Consider the following 18,057-nt stretch of genomic DNA (forward strand, 5'->3'; position numbering starts at 1 on the left):
AACTGCTCGCTGCTGCCTGGTAACTGCTCGCTGCTGCCTGGTAACTGCTCGCTGCTGCCTGGTAACTGCTCGCTGCTGCCTGGTAACTGCTCGCTGCTGCCTGGTAACTGCTCGCTGCTGCCTGGTGACTGCTCACTGCTGCCTGGTGACTGCTCACTGCTGCCTGGTGACTGCTCACTGCTGCCTGGTGACTGCTCACTGCTGCCTGGTGACTGCTCACTGCTGCCTGGTGACTGCTCACTGCTGCCTGGTGACTGCTCACTGCTGCCTGGTGACTGCTCACTGCTGCCTGGTGACTGCTCGCTGCTGCCTGGTAACTGCTTGTTGGCTGCTGCCTGGTAACTGCTCGCTGCTGCCTGGTAACTGCTCGCTGCTGCCTGGTAACTGCTCGCTGCTGCCTGGTAACTGCTTGCTGCTGCCTGGTAACTGCTTGCTGCTGCCTGGTAACTGCTTGCTGCTGCCTGGTGACTGCTTGCTGCTGCCTGGTGACTGCTTGCTGCTGCCTGGTGACTGCTCCCTGCTGCCTGGTGACTGCTCACTGCTGCCTGGTGACTGCTCACTGCTGCCTGGTGACTGCTCACTGCTGCCTGGTGACTGCTCGCTGCTGCCTGGTAACTGCTCGCTGCTGCCTGGTAACTGCTCGCTGCTGCCTGGTAACTGCTTGTTGGCTGCTACCTGGTAACTGCTCGCTGCTGCCTGGTAACTGCTTGTTGCTGCCTGGTAACTGCTTGTTGGCTGCTACCTGGTAACTGCTCGCTGGTAACTGCTCACTGCTGCCTGGTAACTGCATGTTGAGCTCATAGCTCAACAGTCTGTGGGAAAAGAGGCCTAAGGTCTGGGACCCACTACAAAGCGCAATCGCTAGCGATTTGTGATAGAACTTTGCAAGCAATTTTGGGAGCGATTTCTCTGCTCCTACAGTGGGTTGCAAAAGTATTTGGCCACCTTGAAGTTTTCCACATTTTGTCACATTACTGCCACAAACATGCATCAATGTTATTGGAACTCCACGTGAAAGACCAATACAAAGTGGTGTACACATGAGAAGTGGAACGAAAATCATACATGATTCCAAACATTTTTTACAAATAACTGCAAAGTGAGGTGTGCATAATTAGTCAGCCCCCTTTGGTCTGAGTGCAGTCAGTTGCCCATAGACATTGCCTGATGAGTGCTAATGACTAAATAGAGTGCACCTGTGTGTAATCTAATGTCAGTACAAATACAGCTGCTCTGTGACGGCCTCAGAGGTTGTCTAAGAGAATCTTGGGAGCAACAACACCATGAAGTCCAAAGAACACACAAGACAGGTCAGGGATCAAGTTATTGAGAAATTTAAAGCAGGCTTAGGCTACAAAAAGATTTCCAAAGCCTTGAACATTTCACGGAGCACTGTTCAAGCGATCATTCAGAAATGGAAGGAGTATGGCACAACTGTAAACCTACCAAGACAAGGCCGTCCACCTAAACTTACAGGCCGAACAAGGAGAGCGCTGATCAGAAATGCAGTCAAGAGGCCCATGGTGACTCTGGACGAGCTGCAGAGATCTACAGCTCAGGTGGGAGACTCTGTCCATAGGACAACTATTAGTCATGCACTGCACAAAGTTGGCCTTTATGGAAGAGTGGCAAGAAGAAAGGCATTGTTAACAGAAAGCATAAGAAGTCCCGTTTGCAGTTTGCCACAAGCCATGTGGGGGAAACAGCAACCATGTGGAAGAAGGTGCTCTGGTCTGATGAGACCAAAATGGAACTTTTTGGCCAAAATGCAAAACGCTATGTGTGGCAGAAAACTAACACTGCACATCACTCTGAACACACCATCCCCACTGTCAAATATGGTGGTGGCTAGAGATGGGCCGAACCTCCGATTTTTAGGTTCGCGAACCGGGTTCGCGAACTTTCGCGTAACGTTCGGTTCGCGTTAAAGTTCGCGAACCGCAATAGACTTCAATGGGGATGCGAACTTTGAAAAAAAAAAAAAATTATGCTGGCCACAAAACTGATGGAAAAGATGTTTCAAGGGGTCTAACACCTGGAGGGGGGCATGGCGGAGTGGGATACATGCCAAAAGTCCCCGGGAAAAATCTGGATTTGACGCAAAGCAGCGTTTTAAGGGCAGAAATCACATTGAATGCTAAATGACAGGCCTAAAGTGTTTTAAAACATCTTGCATGTGTATACATCAATCAGGTAGTGTATTTAAGGTACTGCTTCACACTGACACACCAAACTGTTCACTGAACACAACAGGTATGCAGTGGCGGGTTCACTGAACACAACAGGTATGCAGTGGCGGGTTCACTGAACACAACAGGTATGCAGTGGCGGGTTCACTGAACACAACAGGTATGCAGTGGCGGGTTCACTGAACACAACAGGTATGCAGTGGCGGGTTCACTGAACAGGTATGCAGTGGCGGGTTCACTGAACAGTACAGGTATACAGTGGCGGGTTCCCTGAACACAACAGGTATGCAGTGGCGGGTTCACTGAACACAACAGGTATGCAGTGGCGGGTTCACTGAACAGGTATACAGTGGCGGGTTCACAGAACAGGTATGCAGTGGCAGGTTCACTGAACACAACAGGTATGCAGTGGTGGGTTCACTGAACAGGTATACAGTGGCGGGTCCACTGAACAGAACAGGTATACAGTGGCGGGTTCACAGAACAGGTATGCAGTGGCAGGTTCACTGAACAGAACAGGTATGCAGTGGCGGGTTCACTGAACAGTACAGGTATACAGTGGCAGGTTCACTGAACACAACAGGTATACAGTGGCGGGTTCACTGAACACAACAGGTATGCAGTGGCGGGTTCACAGAACAGGTATGCAGTGGCGGGTTCACTGAACAGTACAGGTATACAGTGGCGGGTTCACTGAACACAACAGGTATGCAGTGGCGGGTTCACTGAACACAACAGGTATGCAGTGGCGGGTTCACTGAACACAACAGGTATGCAGTGGCGGGTTCACTGAACAGGTATACAGTGGCGGGTTCACTGAACAGTACAGGTATACAGTGGCGGGTTCACTGAACACAACAGGTATGCAGTGGCGGGTTCACTGAACAGGTATACAGTGGCGGGTGCACTGAACAGAACAGGTATGCAGTGGCGGGTTCACTGAACACAACAGGTATGCAGTGGTGGGTTCACTGAACAGGTATGCAGTGGTGGGTTCACTGAACAGGTATGCAGTGGCGGGTTCACTGAACAGGTATACAGTGGCGGGTGCACTGAACAGGTATGCAGTGGTGGGTTCACAGAACAGGTATGCAGTGGTGGGTTCACAGCACAGGTATGCAGTGGTGGGTTCACAGAACAGGTATGCAGTGGTGGGTTCACAGAACAGGTATGCAGTGGTGGGTTCACAGAACAGGTATGCAGTGGTGGGTTCACAGCACAGGTATGCAGTGGTGGGTTCACAGAACAGGTATGCAGTGGTGGGTTCACAGCACAGGTATGCAGTGGCAGGTTCACTGAACAGGTATGCAGTGATGGGTTCACAGCACAGGTATGCAGTGGCAGGTTCACTGAACAGGTATGCAGTGATGGGTTCACAGTACAGGTATGCAGTGGTGGGTTCACAGAACAGGTATGCAGTGGCAGGTTCACTGAACAGGTATGCAGTGGTGGGTTCACAGTACAGGTATGCAGTGATGGGTTCACAGCACAGGTATGCAGTGGCAGGTTCACTGAACAGGTATGCAGTGGTGGGTTCACAGTACAGGTATGCAGTGGTGGGTTCACAGAACAGGTATGCAGTGGCAGGTTCACTGAACAGGTATGCAGTGGTGGGTTCACAGTACAGGTATGCAGTGGTGGGTTCACAGCACAGGTATGCAGTGGTGGGTTCACAGCACAGGTATGCAGTGGTGGGTTCACAGTACAGGTATGCAGTGGTGGGTTCACTGAACAGGTATGCAGTGGTGGGTTCACTGAACAGGTATGCAGTGGTGGGTTCACTGAACAGGTATGCAGTGGTGGGTTCACTGAACAGGTATGCAGTGGTGGGTTCACAGCACAGGTATGCAGTGGTGGGTTCACAGTACAGGTATGCAGTGGTGGGTTCACAGTACAGGTATGCAGTGGTGGGTTCACAGCACAGGTATGCAGTGGTGGGTTCACAGAACAGGTATGCAGTGGCAGGTTCACTGAACAGGTATGCAGTGGTGGGTTCACAGCACAGGTATGCAGCCAGCCAGGAACAAGTTAAGCCTAACTAATCTTTCCCTGAGAGACAGTCTGCAGCAGCTCGCCCTACTCTCACTAACGCAGGCAGCACACGAGTGACCGTAATGGCCGCCGCTGCCTGCCTTATATAAGGGGAGGTGGGGCTCCAGGGGCTAGTGTAGCCTAATTGGCTACACTGGGCCTGCTGACTGTGATGTAGAGGGTCAAAGTTGACCCTCAAGGTGCATTATGGGGCGAACCGAACTTCCCCAAAGGTTCGCCAGCGGGACGCGAACGCGAACCACTGAAGTTCGCGTGGAACCGTTCGCCGGCGAACCGTTCGGCCCATCTCTAGTGGTGGCAGCATCATGCTCGGGGGGGGGGGGGGGGGGGGGGGGGGATCTCTTCAGCAGGGTCAGGGAAGCTGGTCAGAGTTGATGAGAAGATGGATGGAGCCAAATACAGGGCAATTTTGGAAGAAAACCTCTTGGAGTCTGCAAAAGACTTGAGACTGGGGCGGAGGTTCACCTTCCAGCAGGACAACGACCCTAAACATAAATACAGGGCAACAATGGAATGGTTTACAACAAAACATATCCATGTGTTAGAATGGCCCGTCAAAGTCCAGAACGAAATCCAATTGAGAATCTGTGGCAAGATCTGAAAACTGCTGTTCACAAATGCTGTCCATCTAATCTGACTGAGCTGGAGCTGTTTAGCAAATGTCTCTAGATGTGCAAAGCTGGTAGAGACATACCCTAAAAGACTGGCAGCTGTAATTGCAGCAAAAGGTGGATCTACAAAGTATTGACTCAGGGGGCTGAATAATTACGCACACCCCACTTTGCAGTTATTGATTTGTAAAAAATGTTTGGAATCATGTATGATTTTCGTCCCACTTCTCACGTGTACACCACTTTGTATTGGTCTTTCATGTGGAATTCCAATAAAATTGATTCATGTTTGTGGCAGTAATGTGACAAAATGTGGAAAACTTCAAGGGGGCCGAATACTTTTGCAACCCACTGTATATAATGCATTGGAATGGAAATGCTCCCAAAATGCTGCATGTCCTGCGATAGGGATTTCCCTAATCATAATGGCTCTAGTGGAATCTGTCCCATCCATTTACATTGGAAGAGCGTTTAGGGAAATAGCTAGCGATTGAATGCGCTCTCTAAACACTCCAGTGGGTCCCGGCGCTGAGGCTTGTTACAAACTGAGAGCAGAGCTCCTAACTGTCCCTTTTTAGGATGGAATATCCCCCGGTGTGCACGCCGATCGCCGCCGCTCCGCGCCAGGCAGCGCTGAGGGGTGGATCGGGACTCCCGATGACGTCATCCCGCCCGTCGAATCCCTCCAGGAAATCCCGTTCTTTGAACGGGATTTCCTGATCAAAGCGAGTGGGGGATGCCGCTGCGGCTATCATGTAGCGAGCCCTAGGCTGATTTAAAGAAAAACTGCTGCTCTGCCCCCTGGCGGTTTTTAATAGACCGCCAGGAGGGTTAAGGCCTCTTTTCCATGGACTGTTGATGGGCAGTGAAATGCCTCTCAAACGCTCACAGCTGCTCACTGCTGCCTGGTAATTGCTTGCTGAGCACACAGCTCACCAGTCCATGGAAATGAGGCCTAACTTTGCTGTTATCGCTCCCTTATCACCTTTTCAAAGCAGGCAGTATTCTCCGTGCCAATACCACCTGCTCTAATCTTTATGAATTGACATTTAGGCCTCCTTTCCACGAACTGTTGAGCTGTGTGCTCAGCAATCAGTTACCAGGCAGCAGTGAGCAGTTGAGAGACATTTCACTGCCTATCAGCGGCATGCGCGTAACAATAGGGGATGCAGCCCATGCGGCGGGCATCGGCAGGCAAACATACCTTCCGTGCGTTCCAGCGCGGACACTTCTCGCTCTAGTGACTGACGTGACTTCCTGTGTAAAACAGGAAGTCGCGTCAGTCACTAGAGCGAGAAGCGTCGGGACGCACGGAAGGTATGTTTGCCTGCCGCTGACCGCCGCACCACTCGCTGAATTTCTATAGCTAGAAGCTGGAGGGGAGCACAGAGGGGAAAGCCAGAGGTGAGGGAGGGGGGGGGGGGACCTTCCCCCCTCCCCGCCGAGTGTGGCCATAGCTTTCCCCTCATGCTGCGACCCCTCCAGCCCCCCAAAACAGCCATGAGCGGGCCCCAGGGGGGAGGGGGGCCCGCTCACATTTTCTGCAGGGGGGCCCGGGGGCTCTTAGTTACACCCCTGATCAGCGGTCCATGGAAAGGAGGATTAACTGACGTGTTGGAGGTGTTTACTGCAAAAGGCGGTCATTTCCCGCACTGCTCGGGAATGTCAGCTTTTCATGCAGTAACAGCCTTTATGAATTGACATTTTGCTAAGTGCTCAGTAAAGTCAGCTGTTTACTGTATTACCGCACGCAGTAATGCTTTATGAATGATAGCCAATACAGAAACGCTAGTGTTGCAGAAAACGCTGCGTTTTTGCTGCTAATGGAAGTTATGGGCCGCAGGAAAGAGTGCATTTGCGTTTTATGTGTGCGTTTTTCAAAAACGCTGGTTTTGTTGAATGCTATGCGAAAAAAACGCATCAAAAATGCACATGATGAAAGTCAATGGGAACGCAATAGTATGCTTTTTTCATGCGTTTTTTTATGCGTTTTTTCCCCCAAAAAATGTTTTGTGAAGTATTTCTGCTTCCTGTTGTCTTCCTAGTGATTTGCATAAATGGAAATATAAAAAAAGGGTGCTTATCCGTTAGCCGGGCGCATCCGGCAGGTGGCGCTAATTACTATTCCCCCTCCAGGCTGCCATGGATAGTAGGGAAAGATGTAACTCTGGTGGAGTTTTGTCGCCACCTAGAGGATGCGCCCGGCTATCGGATAAGTACCTAAAAACGCATTAAAACGCAAGCAAAACGCTTGAAAAGCGCATCTGCGGTAAAAACAACGCTAATGCAAACGCAACAAAAATGCACGCAACATAAAATGAAAACATGACATAGAAATGTGCCCTTTCATGCTACGTTAGGCCTCTTTTCCATGGTTGAGCTGTGTGCTCAGCAGGCAGTTACCAGGCAGCAGAGAGCAGTTATCAGGCAGCAACAGTTACCAGGCAGCAGTGAGCAGTTATCAGGCAGCAACAGTTACCAGGCAGCAGAGAGCAGTTATCAGGCAGCAACAGTTACCAGGCAGCAGTGAGCAGTTACTAGGCAACAATGAGCAGTTACCAGGCAGCAGTGAGCAGTTACCAGGCAGCAGTGAGCAGTTACCAGGCAGCAGTGAGCAGATACCAGTGAGCAGTTACCAGGCAGCAGTGAGCAGTTACCAGGCAGCAGTGAGCAGTTACCAGGCAGCAGTGAGCAGTTACCAGGCAGCAGTGAGCAGATACCAGGCAGCAGTGAGCAGTTACTAGGCAACAACAAGCAGATACCAGGCAGCAGTGAGCACTTTGAGAGGCATTTCACTGCCTATCAACTGTCTGTGGAAAAGAGGCCTAATGTGTTAGCCTGAGGTAGTTTTAGTTCCTGCATATTCTGGTAAGCAAATGCAACATGCAAATACTATGCCATTTTAATTAATCAATAGTCATGAGGCAGCCAGTATGTAGTCAGGTGACACCTGGTCTGAGCACACACCCTTTTTTATTTTGTTTGCAATTTCTGACATTATAGTCAGAACTGACAAGATTAGCTGCATGCTTGTTTCTGGTGTGATTCAGCCACTACTGCAGCCAAATAGATCAGCAGAGCTGCCAGGCAACTGGTATTGTTTAACAGGAAATAAATATGTCAGCCTCCATATCACTCTCACCTCAGGTTCACTTTAACATCCCCGCAGTCTTCCTCAGTACTGAAGCCAATCTAATCTACTGAATTCCGTCCCTGTTATTGAACACAAGCCAGCAGTGATCCGGATCCGGTTACTGATGGCTCCAGTGCCGGTGCCCTGTCTGTCCTTATTCCTTTCTGGCCCAATGTTCATCCAATATCAGCGGGATCGGCCTAGTCCTGAGAATCTCCTTCTAGCAATGGCGTCAACTGCAAATAAAACAAAATTAGTCTTCTGAAAATCCTACGATGGCTCCGATCCGGGCCGCACTGCCAGATACGGACGTGACATGGGATATCGCTCTTCAGACCAACGTTTTTTTTCGTGCGGACTTACTGACGCCAGCAGAACGATTAGCATTTTGGATTCCCGGTTGGCATCCCCACCCCCATGCCAAAGAGAATATCTTCCACTCCTCCTCCATCAATCAATGCCGTTGTCGGTAATTAATGGCTCTGGATGGCCTTAATGAAATCTCAATGATATTTTACTGAGAAGAGCCATTTACACTTCCCGAGAGGCTATTGACAAAGATCAAGCAAATGAGGTGTCTCTGCTCTCCTGAATTCACTCGCAATTTGCATGTAAAAATCAGAGTGCGGGGTAAATTAACCACTTCAGTACCATAAGTTTTTGACTCCCTAAGGACCAGAGACTTTTGGGTAAAAAAAAATGGGGTTCACCGATGTCACGCCACGCAGACCCTTCTCTCTCGCCGCTCACACCGCTCTTCCGCTGCTGCAGCCCACTCGCCCTGCCATGAGTCTGACAGCCGAGCTACGCCAGCCGGTCAGGAGATGATTTCATTGACCCCTGACCCTGTGATCACTGTGAGCCAATGGGATTGGATCACAGGGTCAGGAGCCAATAAAATCGTCTCCTGACCGGCTGGCGTAGCTCTGTTGTCATAGTTCAAGGTGCTTTTGTTGTCTCTGTGGGGGGCTCAGCGCATCTCTGTAACCCGGTGATCCGTTGATCTACTTTTTTTTTTTTTTGCATATTTAAACTTCACTTCGTGTCCCGCCCAGGTTATGCATCTGGATGTTTTTAATTTAGTTAGAGGTAGGGCCCCTCCCAGCAGAGGATGACCTCATCGTGGTGGGAGGGTCAAGTTCTTGATAATTTGCATGCAAGCTATTATGAAAACCATCATCCTCCAATGGTAGTTAGGTGCATCTGCAGCGTGTGTATTCTGTATTAGTAGGCTCTGCACACTTGGTGCATTTGGATGCGTTTTGTCCTAAGTAGCGCTGCCCATTTTTCACTGTGTACAAAAACTGTAAGTATATTCTTCAGCCAGCTACTACCATTTAATAGTTTTGCGTTTAGTGCATATGCAGAGCTTCTGTTTTGGGTTCATTGTGCGTTTGTTGTCTCTGGGGGGGATCAGCGCTTCTCTGTTGGTAACCAATCTGAGGCGGCCTGGTGATGCACTGATCTACCTTTTTCTGCTGTCATAGTGATTGCAAGTGAAAGTGAGCTGCAGCGGCAGGAGAGTGCTGCGATCTGTGGTGCAGTAATTAAAATCTACGCCCTGGCAGGAATAACAGGTCCCAAACAGGGTGTAGATTTCAACTGGCCCGGTCCTTAACCTCCTTGACGGTATGGACGAGTATACCCGTCCATTACCGCCGGAGGTCGCCGCTCAGGCCCTGCTGGGCCGATTTTTATGAAATAAAAAGCAGCACACGCAGCCGGCACTTTGCCAGCCGCGTGTGCTGCCTGATCGCCGCCGCTCTGCGGCGATCCGCCGCGAGCAGCGGCGAAAGAGGGTCCCCCCAGCCGCCCGAGCCCTGCGCAGCCGGAACATATAGTTCCGGCCAGCGCTAAGGGCTGGATCGGAGGCGGCTGACGTCAGGACGTCGGCTGACGTCCATGACGTCACTCCGCTCGTCGCTATGGCGACGATATAAGCAAAACAAGGAAGGCTGCTCATTGCAGCCTTCCTTGTTTATTCTAGGCGCCGGAGGCGATCGAAAGAACGCCTCCGGAGCGCCATCTAGTGGGCTTTCATGCAGCCAACTTTCAGTTGGCTGCATGAAATAGTTTTTTTTTTATAAGAAAAAAACCCTCCCGCAGCCTCCCTGGCGATTTTAATAGAATGCCAGGGAGGTTAAAGGACCACTATCTAAAAAAATTACAAAAATAAAATACCTACATATAAAATGGCCACTTTCGCCAGAATAAAATGCACTACAAATGATCGTTCTCCTAAGCTGCTGTCGCTTACAGTAGGTAGCAAAAAGCTAAGCGATCTGACAGATTTTGGACTAGTCCATCTCCTCATGGGGGAGTCTCAGTATTCTGCAAATAGTACTTCAGCACTGATAAAGATTCGTAAAAGTCTTCCACCACCACACCAAAATGGAAAGAGCTTTACTAAACAGTAGTGGACCCAGGTTATAAGGTCTCAAACGTGTATTTCTATCAACTCATGGTAACACCGATCAGAAATTTACAAAAGAAACGATAGAAACACTTCTAAGTGTTTATTATTTATAAATGATAATGTTTTAATCACTACTTATGAATATAAAAGCACTTTAAAAGTTGGTTACATGGGGCTGTGTAACAGGAACCAGGAAGAGTGTACAAGCCTGTATCAAAAATGACAGTGCCGCTGCACCAACCCCACTGTGCCCGACCGGTTTTGCTAAATACAGCTCATGACTTTTGATAAATCTAGCTTCCTCAGAGGCTTTATGGTATGAAGCACCTAAGGAAGCTATATTTTGCGAAACCTGTTTGGCGGAGTGGACATGGGTATAGCTGCGGTGTCTCTTTTTGACACATCATGTTGGTACCCAACCTAGGGGCCCAAAACAACTTGTTCCTGTATCTGTGATCCAATGGGAAACTTAAGTGTAAACCTTCTGCAAAGGACACCCAAGGTGAAAATAAACTAATGAAATAAACAATTGTATCTATCCTCCTTCTCCTAAATATGACTTTTAAAGATATTCCACATGTTTGCTTTATATTTAAACCCACTTTTTAAGTTTTTACTGCTTTATTGTTTTTTCTCAATGACACATTCATTGAAGTGCACCAGAGCTAAAATCTACGAACTAATGACCCTTTTTATCTCTTTTCTGCTAGGAAAGTGTTTTATAGTTGTAATTTCTTATCAGAGAGGGTCTGACCCAGTCCTGACTCAGACAGGAACTGCCACTCACATACCTGATGTTTAACTCTTTCAGGCAGAGAAAGAAAAAGAAACACAGCCTAGTTATTTGTGTGCTAGGCACTGTACATACACATGTCTCTCATCATGTCACATGTCACCTCCGGTATCCTTTAAAGTAAACAATACTAGCTCCCCATTTGAAAACAGGGATGCTTAGTTACAGTCAGTATGTTGCATCACATGATAATCTTTGTGTATCTAATAAATACACCGGTCCGGGACAAAACTGACTCTCACCACCTTTTGTTTTGCAGCGTGCGGCAAGCTGACCGGCATCAGTGAGCCGGTCACAATAAAGGCGTCTGGGTCCAGGTTCGGCTCATGGATGACTGACCCGCTGGCACCAGAAGGAGACAACCGGGTAAGTTGGACTTTTATCCTCGCTGAAAAGAGGACGTGACCTGTGTATGGAGGAAAGGAGATTTCACCACTTGTGTAGAAAGAGGCACTTCCCAGTAAGAGTGGTTAAATATGGAATATCTTACCACTGGGAAGTAGTTATGAAAAATTACACAGTTTTATTTAACTACTTGCCGATGGGCGTGGATGCGGCGGCAGGACTGCCTAATGCCGATTGGCGTAAGGTCCTGCTGGCCTGTTTTGCAGGAGATATCGTGCACAGATGTGCACGCATCTCCGTTTGGTAGGCAGAGCTCCGCCTCGCCTTCAGTCTCCTGTTAGACGGCGAAACCGCCATCTTTTCACTCCATACAGCGCTGCGGTCTTAGGCAGCACTGTACTTGGGACAGCTGTAACATGGCTGTCCCCCTGGTAGGCTCGGGGGTGATCCGCTGTCATAGGCTGAAGCCTATGATAGCCGATCACAGTGATTGGCTGACAGAGGGAGGGAGGGGGGTACATAAAAAAAAAAGAAACAATTTACATTTTTATTTACAAAATAATAAAATATTTACAAAAAAAATTAAAGATGGGGGGAAAGGGCGATCAGACCCCACCAACAGAAAGCTCTGTTGGTGGGGAGAAAAGGGGGGGGGAGGATTACTTGTGTGCTGAGTTGGACGGCCCTGCAGCAAGGCCTTCAAGCTGCAGTGGCCTATTTATTGAAAAATGGCCTGGTCTTTAGGGGGTTTAACACTGCGGTCCTCAAAAGAGTTTGGAAGTTTCCTAAACTTTGAAGGACAACCTCAGCTATGACTGCATGATGGGGGAGATGACACTTTGATCTAGCCAGATAGATGATTTGTGAGGTTGAACTTGGTGGACAGCCCTACACAACTATGTCATTCCACTTGGCATACTTTTTTCTTTAGCAGGGCCGGATTTACCATAAGGCACTGTAGGGATGTGCCTACAGGCGCCTGATGAAGGAAAGGGGGCTCATCCTCTCCTCTAGTGCCTCCCTCCCTCCTTCCCTATGCATTAGTCCCGAGCAAAGTATGAATGAGAGGTTAGTCAATCAGCTCTCGGCATTCCACTGACCAGATCTCCCTTCAGTCAGGGGCACCTCTAGCTACTTAATTCCGAGAGTATTTCTGGCTAATTAATGCTAAGGGGCACCTGTAGCTACCTATTACGGGCAAGGGAATTAAGGGAGGAGTGACAGCTGGGACAGCCAGCACACTTGTGGTGTGGTTCAGCAGGGGTTTGTAGGTTCCTGGAGGGCGGAGTCCAGGGTGCCAGGACATCTGTGCCTATAGGCTCCTGTGAAGTAAATCCAGGCCTGTTCTTTAGTGGAGCCTTTCAGTTTCTGCAGGCCCATTACAAAAACATCCCTTAAATTGGGATCTCCACAACTGAATTGCATACCCTTGACATTAGTCTCTCTTTCACAAATAGCTATTTGCAAAAATCTTATTCTCCACTCTTAAAGGGAGCCTAAGTTGAGAGGGAGATGGCGGTTGCCATAATTATTTCCTTTCCATCAATACAAGTTGCCTGGTTGTCTCGCTGGTCCTGTGTCTCTAGTACTTTTAGCCGTAGCCCCTGAACTAGCATGCAGATCAGGTGCTCTGACTCAAGTATGACTGGATTAGCTGCATGCTTGTTTCAGGGTTGTAACTCTAGACACTGCTGATGCCAGAAAATCAGCAGGACAGCCAGGCAACTAGTATTGTTTAAAAGGAAATAAATATGGCAGTCTCAATATTCTTCTCACTTCAGTTGCCCTTTACAGGAAGAAAAAAAAAAAAAAGATACTTAAGGAGAGGGAAGGCTCTGGGTCCTATAGAGCTCTCCCGTTCCTCTCCTGGTCCCCTCATTCCAGCGCTGGCTCCCCCATTCAAATATCCCGCTGTGGGAGGCTTTGGAAGACTTCAGTAGCCCGAGTGCTCCCAAAGGTGAGCCGCTCCATACTAGGCATGTGCAATGTGTGAGAGAGCGCTCACACATGCGCAGTGTGGAACAGCCTGTCTTCTGGAGCACTCGTGCTTCCAAAGACTTCTGAAGCCTACCGCAGTGGAAGGGAACAGTCTCTAACCCATCGGTCAGAGACTGCTAATGGGGGAGTCAGCGCTGGAACAAGGAGACTGTAAGGCCCAGTGCACACCAATACCCTCTAGCAGATCCGCAACACGCTAGAGGTTTTTGGGGCAGATTTCAGAGCGATTCTAGGCATGTTTAGAGAGGTTTTCTAAACATGCCTAGCGTTTTTGGAGCGGTTTTTGTGTAGCAGATTTCATATATTGTTACAGTAAAGCTGCTACTGAACAGCGTCTGTAACAAAAACGCCTGCAAAACCGCTCTGATCTGACGTTTTCCAGAGCGGTTTTCCACTTTTCCAGCCCTAAGAGAGAGGAACAGGAAAGCTCTATAGTACCCAGAGCCTTTCCTCTCCTTAGGTAAGTATCTGTTTTTTATTTTTTATTTTTTGCTTCAGACTCACTTTAAATGATGTTTGCCCTGTTAGTTTACAATTTCTTTCCTCTTTGTGTTCTTGTTCCCATTGGGAGAGGACAGGAAGTAGTGGGGACGTTGTCATTCTTTGCCCTCCGGCAACAATGTCTCAACCGGTTAGTTCCTCCACAACAAATGTGATAATTGGTTCAGGCTCTGTAAACGTATGACCACCCGAAGGAAGGATCTGGTGTAAAGACACTGCAGGGGAATCCATCCCTGACATTTAACTCTGTAAATGTCATATGGTAATGTTTGTGAAGGGAGGGAGCGCCGTCCTGCCAGGTAGTCGCTGCAGGGACGGAAGCTATCTGGGAAGGTCTAGAGAAAATGCAGATTAGTCCGGAAATGTCAATGTGTTTAACGTCTCCCAGGTGAGACTACCAAGGGGGAAAAAAATCCTCATCTAACATTTAAAATGGTATGACACCCCATATTAACTGAAAAAAATGAAATGAAAATCATACAGTAACAAATTACTCCTAGAGCTTTCCTATCCTGTTATTTTCTCACAGACAGATTTAGGAGAGATGTGATATGAAAAAGAGAGAATATTTCTGCTGGTCTCCATCTTTACTGTGTCCAAAAGTGACCACTACTGCCTGTTTTTTTTTTGTTTTTTTTTTTCAACCCAGCAATGTTAATTTTCCCTCCCTACTGCCAGAGCTTCCTGTCCCTCCCCCAGCAAACATCACCTAGACAACAGGCTTACTTCACTGTGTAATCTCTTTGAAGGAAAGGAGCGGGGGATTCAATTACCTTCTGGTCATAGTGTCCTTATCTTATCTGAAATAGGAAGTTTTCTGTTATTTGCATGCTGAGATAAGCTTGTTACGGCAACTTAAAACAAAAACAAACTCCCCACAATGCTGCTGGCATTGCACAGCTACTGTAGTTAGGCCACATGTGTGGAACTCCAAGCCTGGAGGGCCAGATCCATGCCAGTGTTTAGGATGGACTGAGAAAGAAAGGAATGTGTTCTACATGATGGCCCACACCTTTCCTGGTTCAGACCCTTCAATTCATTTGAGCTGTTTCAAAAATGTGTGAGGAATATCTCGGCCCTCATAGGACCAGTTTGACATCCCTGAGATAGGCAAAGGAACCCAGACAAGTATAAAGAGAAAAGAAATGGGAAACGTATAGGGACCTATTTCTAGGGGGAAAAAAGGAGGGGTTACATATATTTTGGGTGCACTAACTATTGTTTTGCATTTTTTTTTTAATTTTTGGATGTTACAACCCCCTTTAACTCTGAACTTTGGTTGTGCAGGTCTGGTACATGGATGGCTACCACAATAACCGCTTTGTCCGGGAATACAAGTCGATGGAGGACTTTATGAACACTGACAATTTTACCTCTCACCGCCTCCCCCACCCCTGGTCAGGGACGGGTCAGGTGGTGTATAACGGATCGATCTATTTCAACAAGTTCCAAAGTCACATCATCATCCGTTTTGACTTGAAATCGGAGGTAATCCTAAAAACCCGCAGCCTGGACTCTGCCGGTTACACTAACGTCTACCACTATGCCTGGGGTGGCCAGTCGGACATTGACCTCATGGTAGACGAAAATGGACTTTGGGTGGTCTACGCCACCAACCAGAATGCTGGCAACATAGTTATCAGTAAACTAGACCCCAACACTCTCCAAATCCTGAAGACCTGGAATACAGGATATCCCAAGAGAAGCGCCGGCGAAGCCTTCATGATCTGTGGGACTCTATATGTCACTAACGGCTATTCTGGTGGCACCAAAGTGCACTACGCCTACCAAACCAACACCTCCAACTACGAGTACATTGACATCCCGTTCCAAAACAAGTATTCACACATCTCTATGCTGGACTACAACCCCAAGGACCGGGCTCTTTATGCCTGGAACAACGGCCACCAGGTTCTCTACAACGTCACCCTGTTCCACGTCATCCGGTCTGACGAGTTGTAGCTAAATTTACCAGCTATGATGAGCTGACCAAAACAGCAGGACTACATGAAGAACAAAATGGCTGCCAAAACTCTAATGTCCTTCTGAGAGGTCCTTCTGGATTGACTACCACGTGCCCTCGTTCTATAACGTTAACAACAACATCTTAGGGAACTTTACATTTTAATAACGACAGAAAGAAAGATAACGTGCTGCACTTAAGTTCCAAGGTAACATCATTTTTTTTTTTCGTTAAAAATCAAGCTATATAACATTTAATAACAACGGCAGTGACTGTTGGATATATCGGACAATGCCCATCATTCACGATGTGGGATTTTACTTGACGGAGAGCTGTTACTTTTAGAGAACGTCCGGATTGGTGACTGTTGGACTCCTCCGGAGCTGAACTCTTTTGGGGAAATTTGGTATTTCAGAGAAGGAAACGTTATATTTACTCTTCTAGAGTAAAAATAAATTAAGTCGGTCTATATGGGTTGGGACCTCGGAAAGTATTGCGAAGACGACAGAGGAACTCTCCATACGGAAAGGGGGTTGGAAGTCTTGTATTTTGGCTATGGCGGTAGTTCGTCCATATCGTTTAAAAACTTGCGTATCAGAAATGATCAATGTCTGTTGTAATCTGAAGTATTCAATCGTATTTGTCTGTTTCACGCGATGAATGTTGTTCAATCTGAAGTAGTATGGATTTATTAAGAGCAAACTCATATTTTATTTTCCGTTTCTGTAAAAATTTAAGAGAACAAAATATGGAAAAATATTTATTACATATAATATATAAATATGGATATATGATTAGAGAAAGATGTTTACCCGTTGAAATCATTCTAGAAAAGACTCAGAAAAAAGAGAAATGCCTCAATGTAGTCTAAAGTCCTATAAATAGAGAATTTTATCGATGATATGAATTAGCCGTTAAATCTGAAGCAGAAAATGGTAGATGTCTATGAGAAAAAAAAAACCTCTAGATTCTTCGTAGCCACTACTCGGAGTCATTGTGATAAAAGAATTAGAAGAATGGTCTTTTTTATTATTATAATTTCATCCATAGGAAGACACAGCGTCATACCATGCAAAGCAATTTGTACTATCTACATCTATCTAAAGAACAATAAAACAAAATATTACCATGTTTGCATTCAATGGCTTTTTTGTTCTCCCTCTTAAAGAGCTCTCATAGTGGGAATCGGCTCTTACTAAAATGCTATGCAAAACAGGAGTCTGCCTTCTTAAAGGGGAACTGAAGTAAGAGGTATACGGAGGCTGCCATATTTATTTTCTTTTAATCAATACCAGTTGCCTGGCAGCCCTGCTGGTCTATTTCTCTGCAGTAGTGTCTGAATAACATCAGAAACAAGCATGCAGCTAGTCTTGTCAGATCTGACTTTAAAGAGAAACTCCAACCAAGAATTGAACTTTATCCCAATCAGTAGCTGATACCCCGTTTTACGTGAGAAATATGATTTTTACAAACAGACCATCAGGGGGCGCTGTGTGACTGATTTTGTGCTGAAACCCCTCCCACAAGAAGCTCTGAGTACCGCGGTACTCTGGGCAAACTGCCACAATGTAACAATGTTCACAGACAGGAAATAGCTGTTTACAGCTGTCTGTAACAGCCAGAACAGCTTTGAGCAGCTACATAACCTGCCCACAGTAAAAATGTCACCATGTAATAAATGTCAGAATGTAAATCGGGGAGAGGAAAGATTTTACAATGAGCAAACACTGGCTAAATCATTTATACATAATTATGGTAAAAAATGAAGCACTTTTTTTTACTACATTATTTTCACTGGAGTTCCTCTTTAAAGAGGAACTCCAGTGAACATTTTAGTGTTGGCAGGTGATGTAGCTGCTGCATGGTTTTTGGCAGTTGGAAACAGCTGTAAACACCTATTTTCCACAATGTAACCAGGTTCACAGACAGGAAACTGCCAAAAAAAGTACGTACTTTTCTTGTGGGAGGGGTTTCACCACAATATCAGTCATACAGCGCCCCCTGATGGTCTGTTTGTGAAAAGGAATAGATTTCTCATGAAAAAGGGGGTATCAGC

At 47.2% G+C, this 18,057-nt stretch overlaps 1 protein-coding gene across 2 annotated transcripts in view; it reads left to right on the forward strand.

The window, feature by feature from the left end:
• OLFM1 (olfactomedin 1) overlaps window positions 1–17,130 on the forward strand; it is a 174,527-nt gene extending 157,397 nt beyond the window's left edge. For both annotated transcript variants that reach the window (XM_068249147.1, XM_068249146.1), the window contains exons 5-6: window positions 11,454–11,560; window positions 15,326–17,130. In XM_068249147.1, coding sequence (XP_068105248.1) covers window positions 11,454–11,560; window positions 15,326–16,000 — 782 coding nt within the window. In that variant the 3' untranslated portion in view covers window positions 16,001–17,130. The remainder of the gene's footprint in view (window positions 1–11,453; window positions 11,561–15,325) is intronic.
• The last annotated feature ends 927 nt before the right edge of the window (window positions 17,131–18,057 follow it).

Source organism: Hyperolius riggenbachi, chromosome 8 (genome assembly GCF_040937935.1).
Source record: "Hyperolius riggenbachi isolate aHypRig1 chromosome 8, aHypRig1.pri, whole genome shotgun sequence".
NCBI lineage: Eukaryota > Metazoa > Chordata > Amphibia > Anura > Hyperoliidae > Hyperolius > Hyperolius riggenbachi.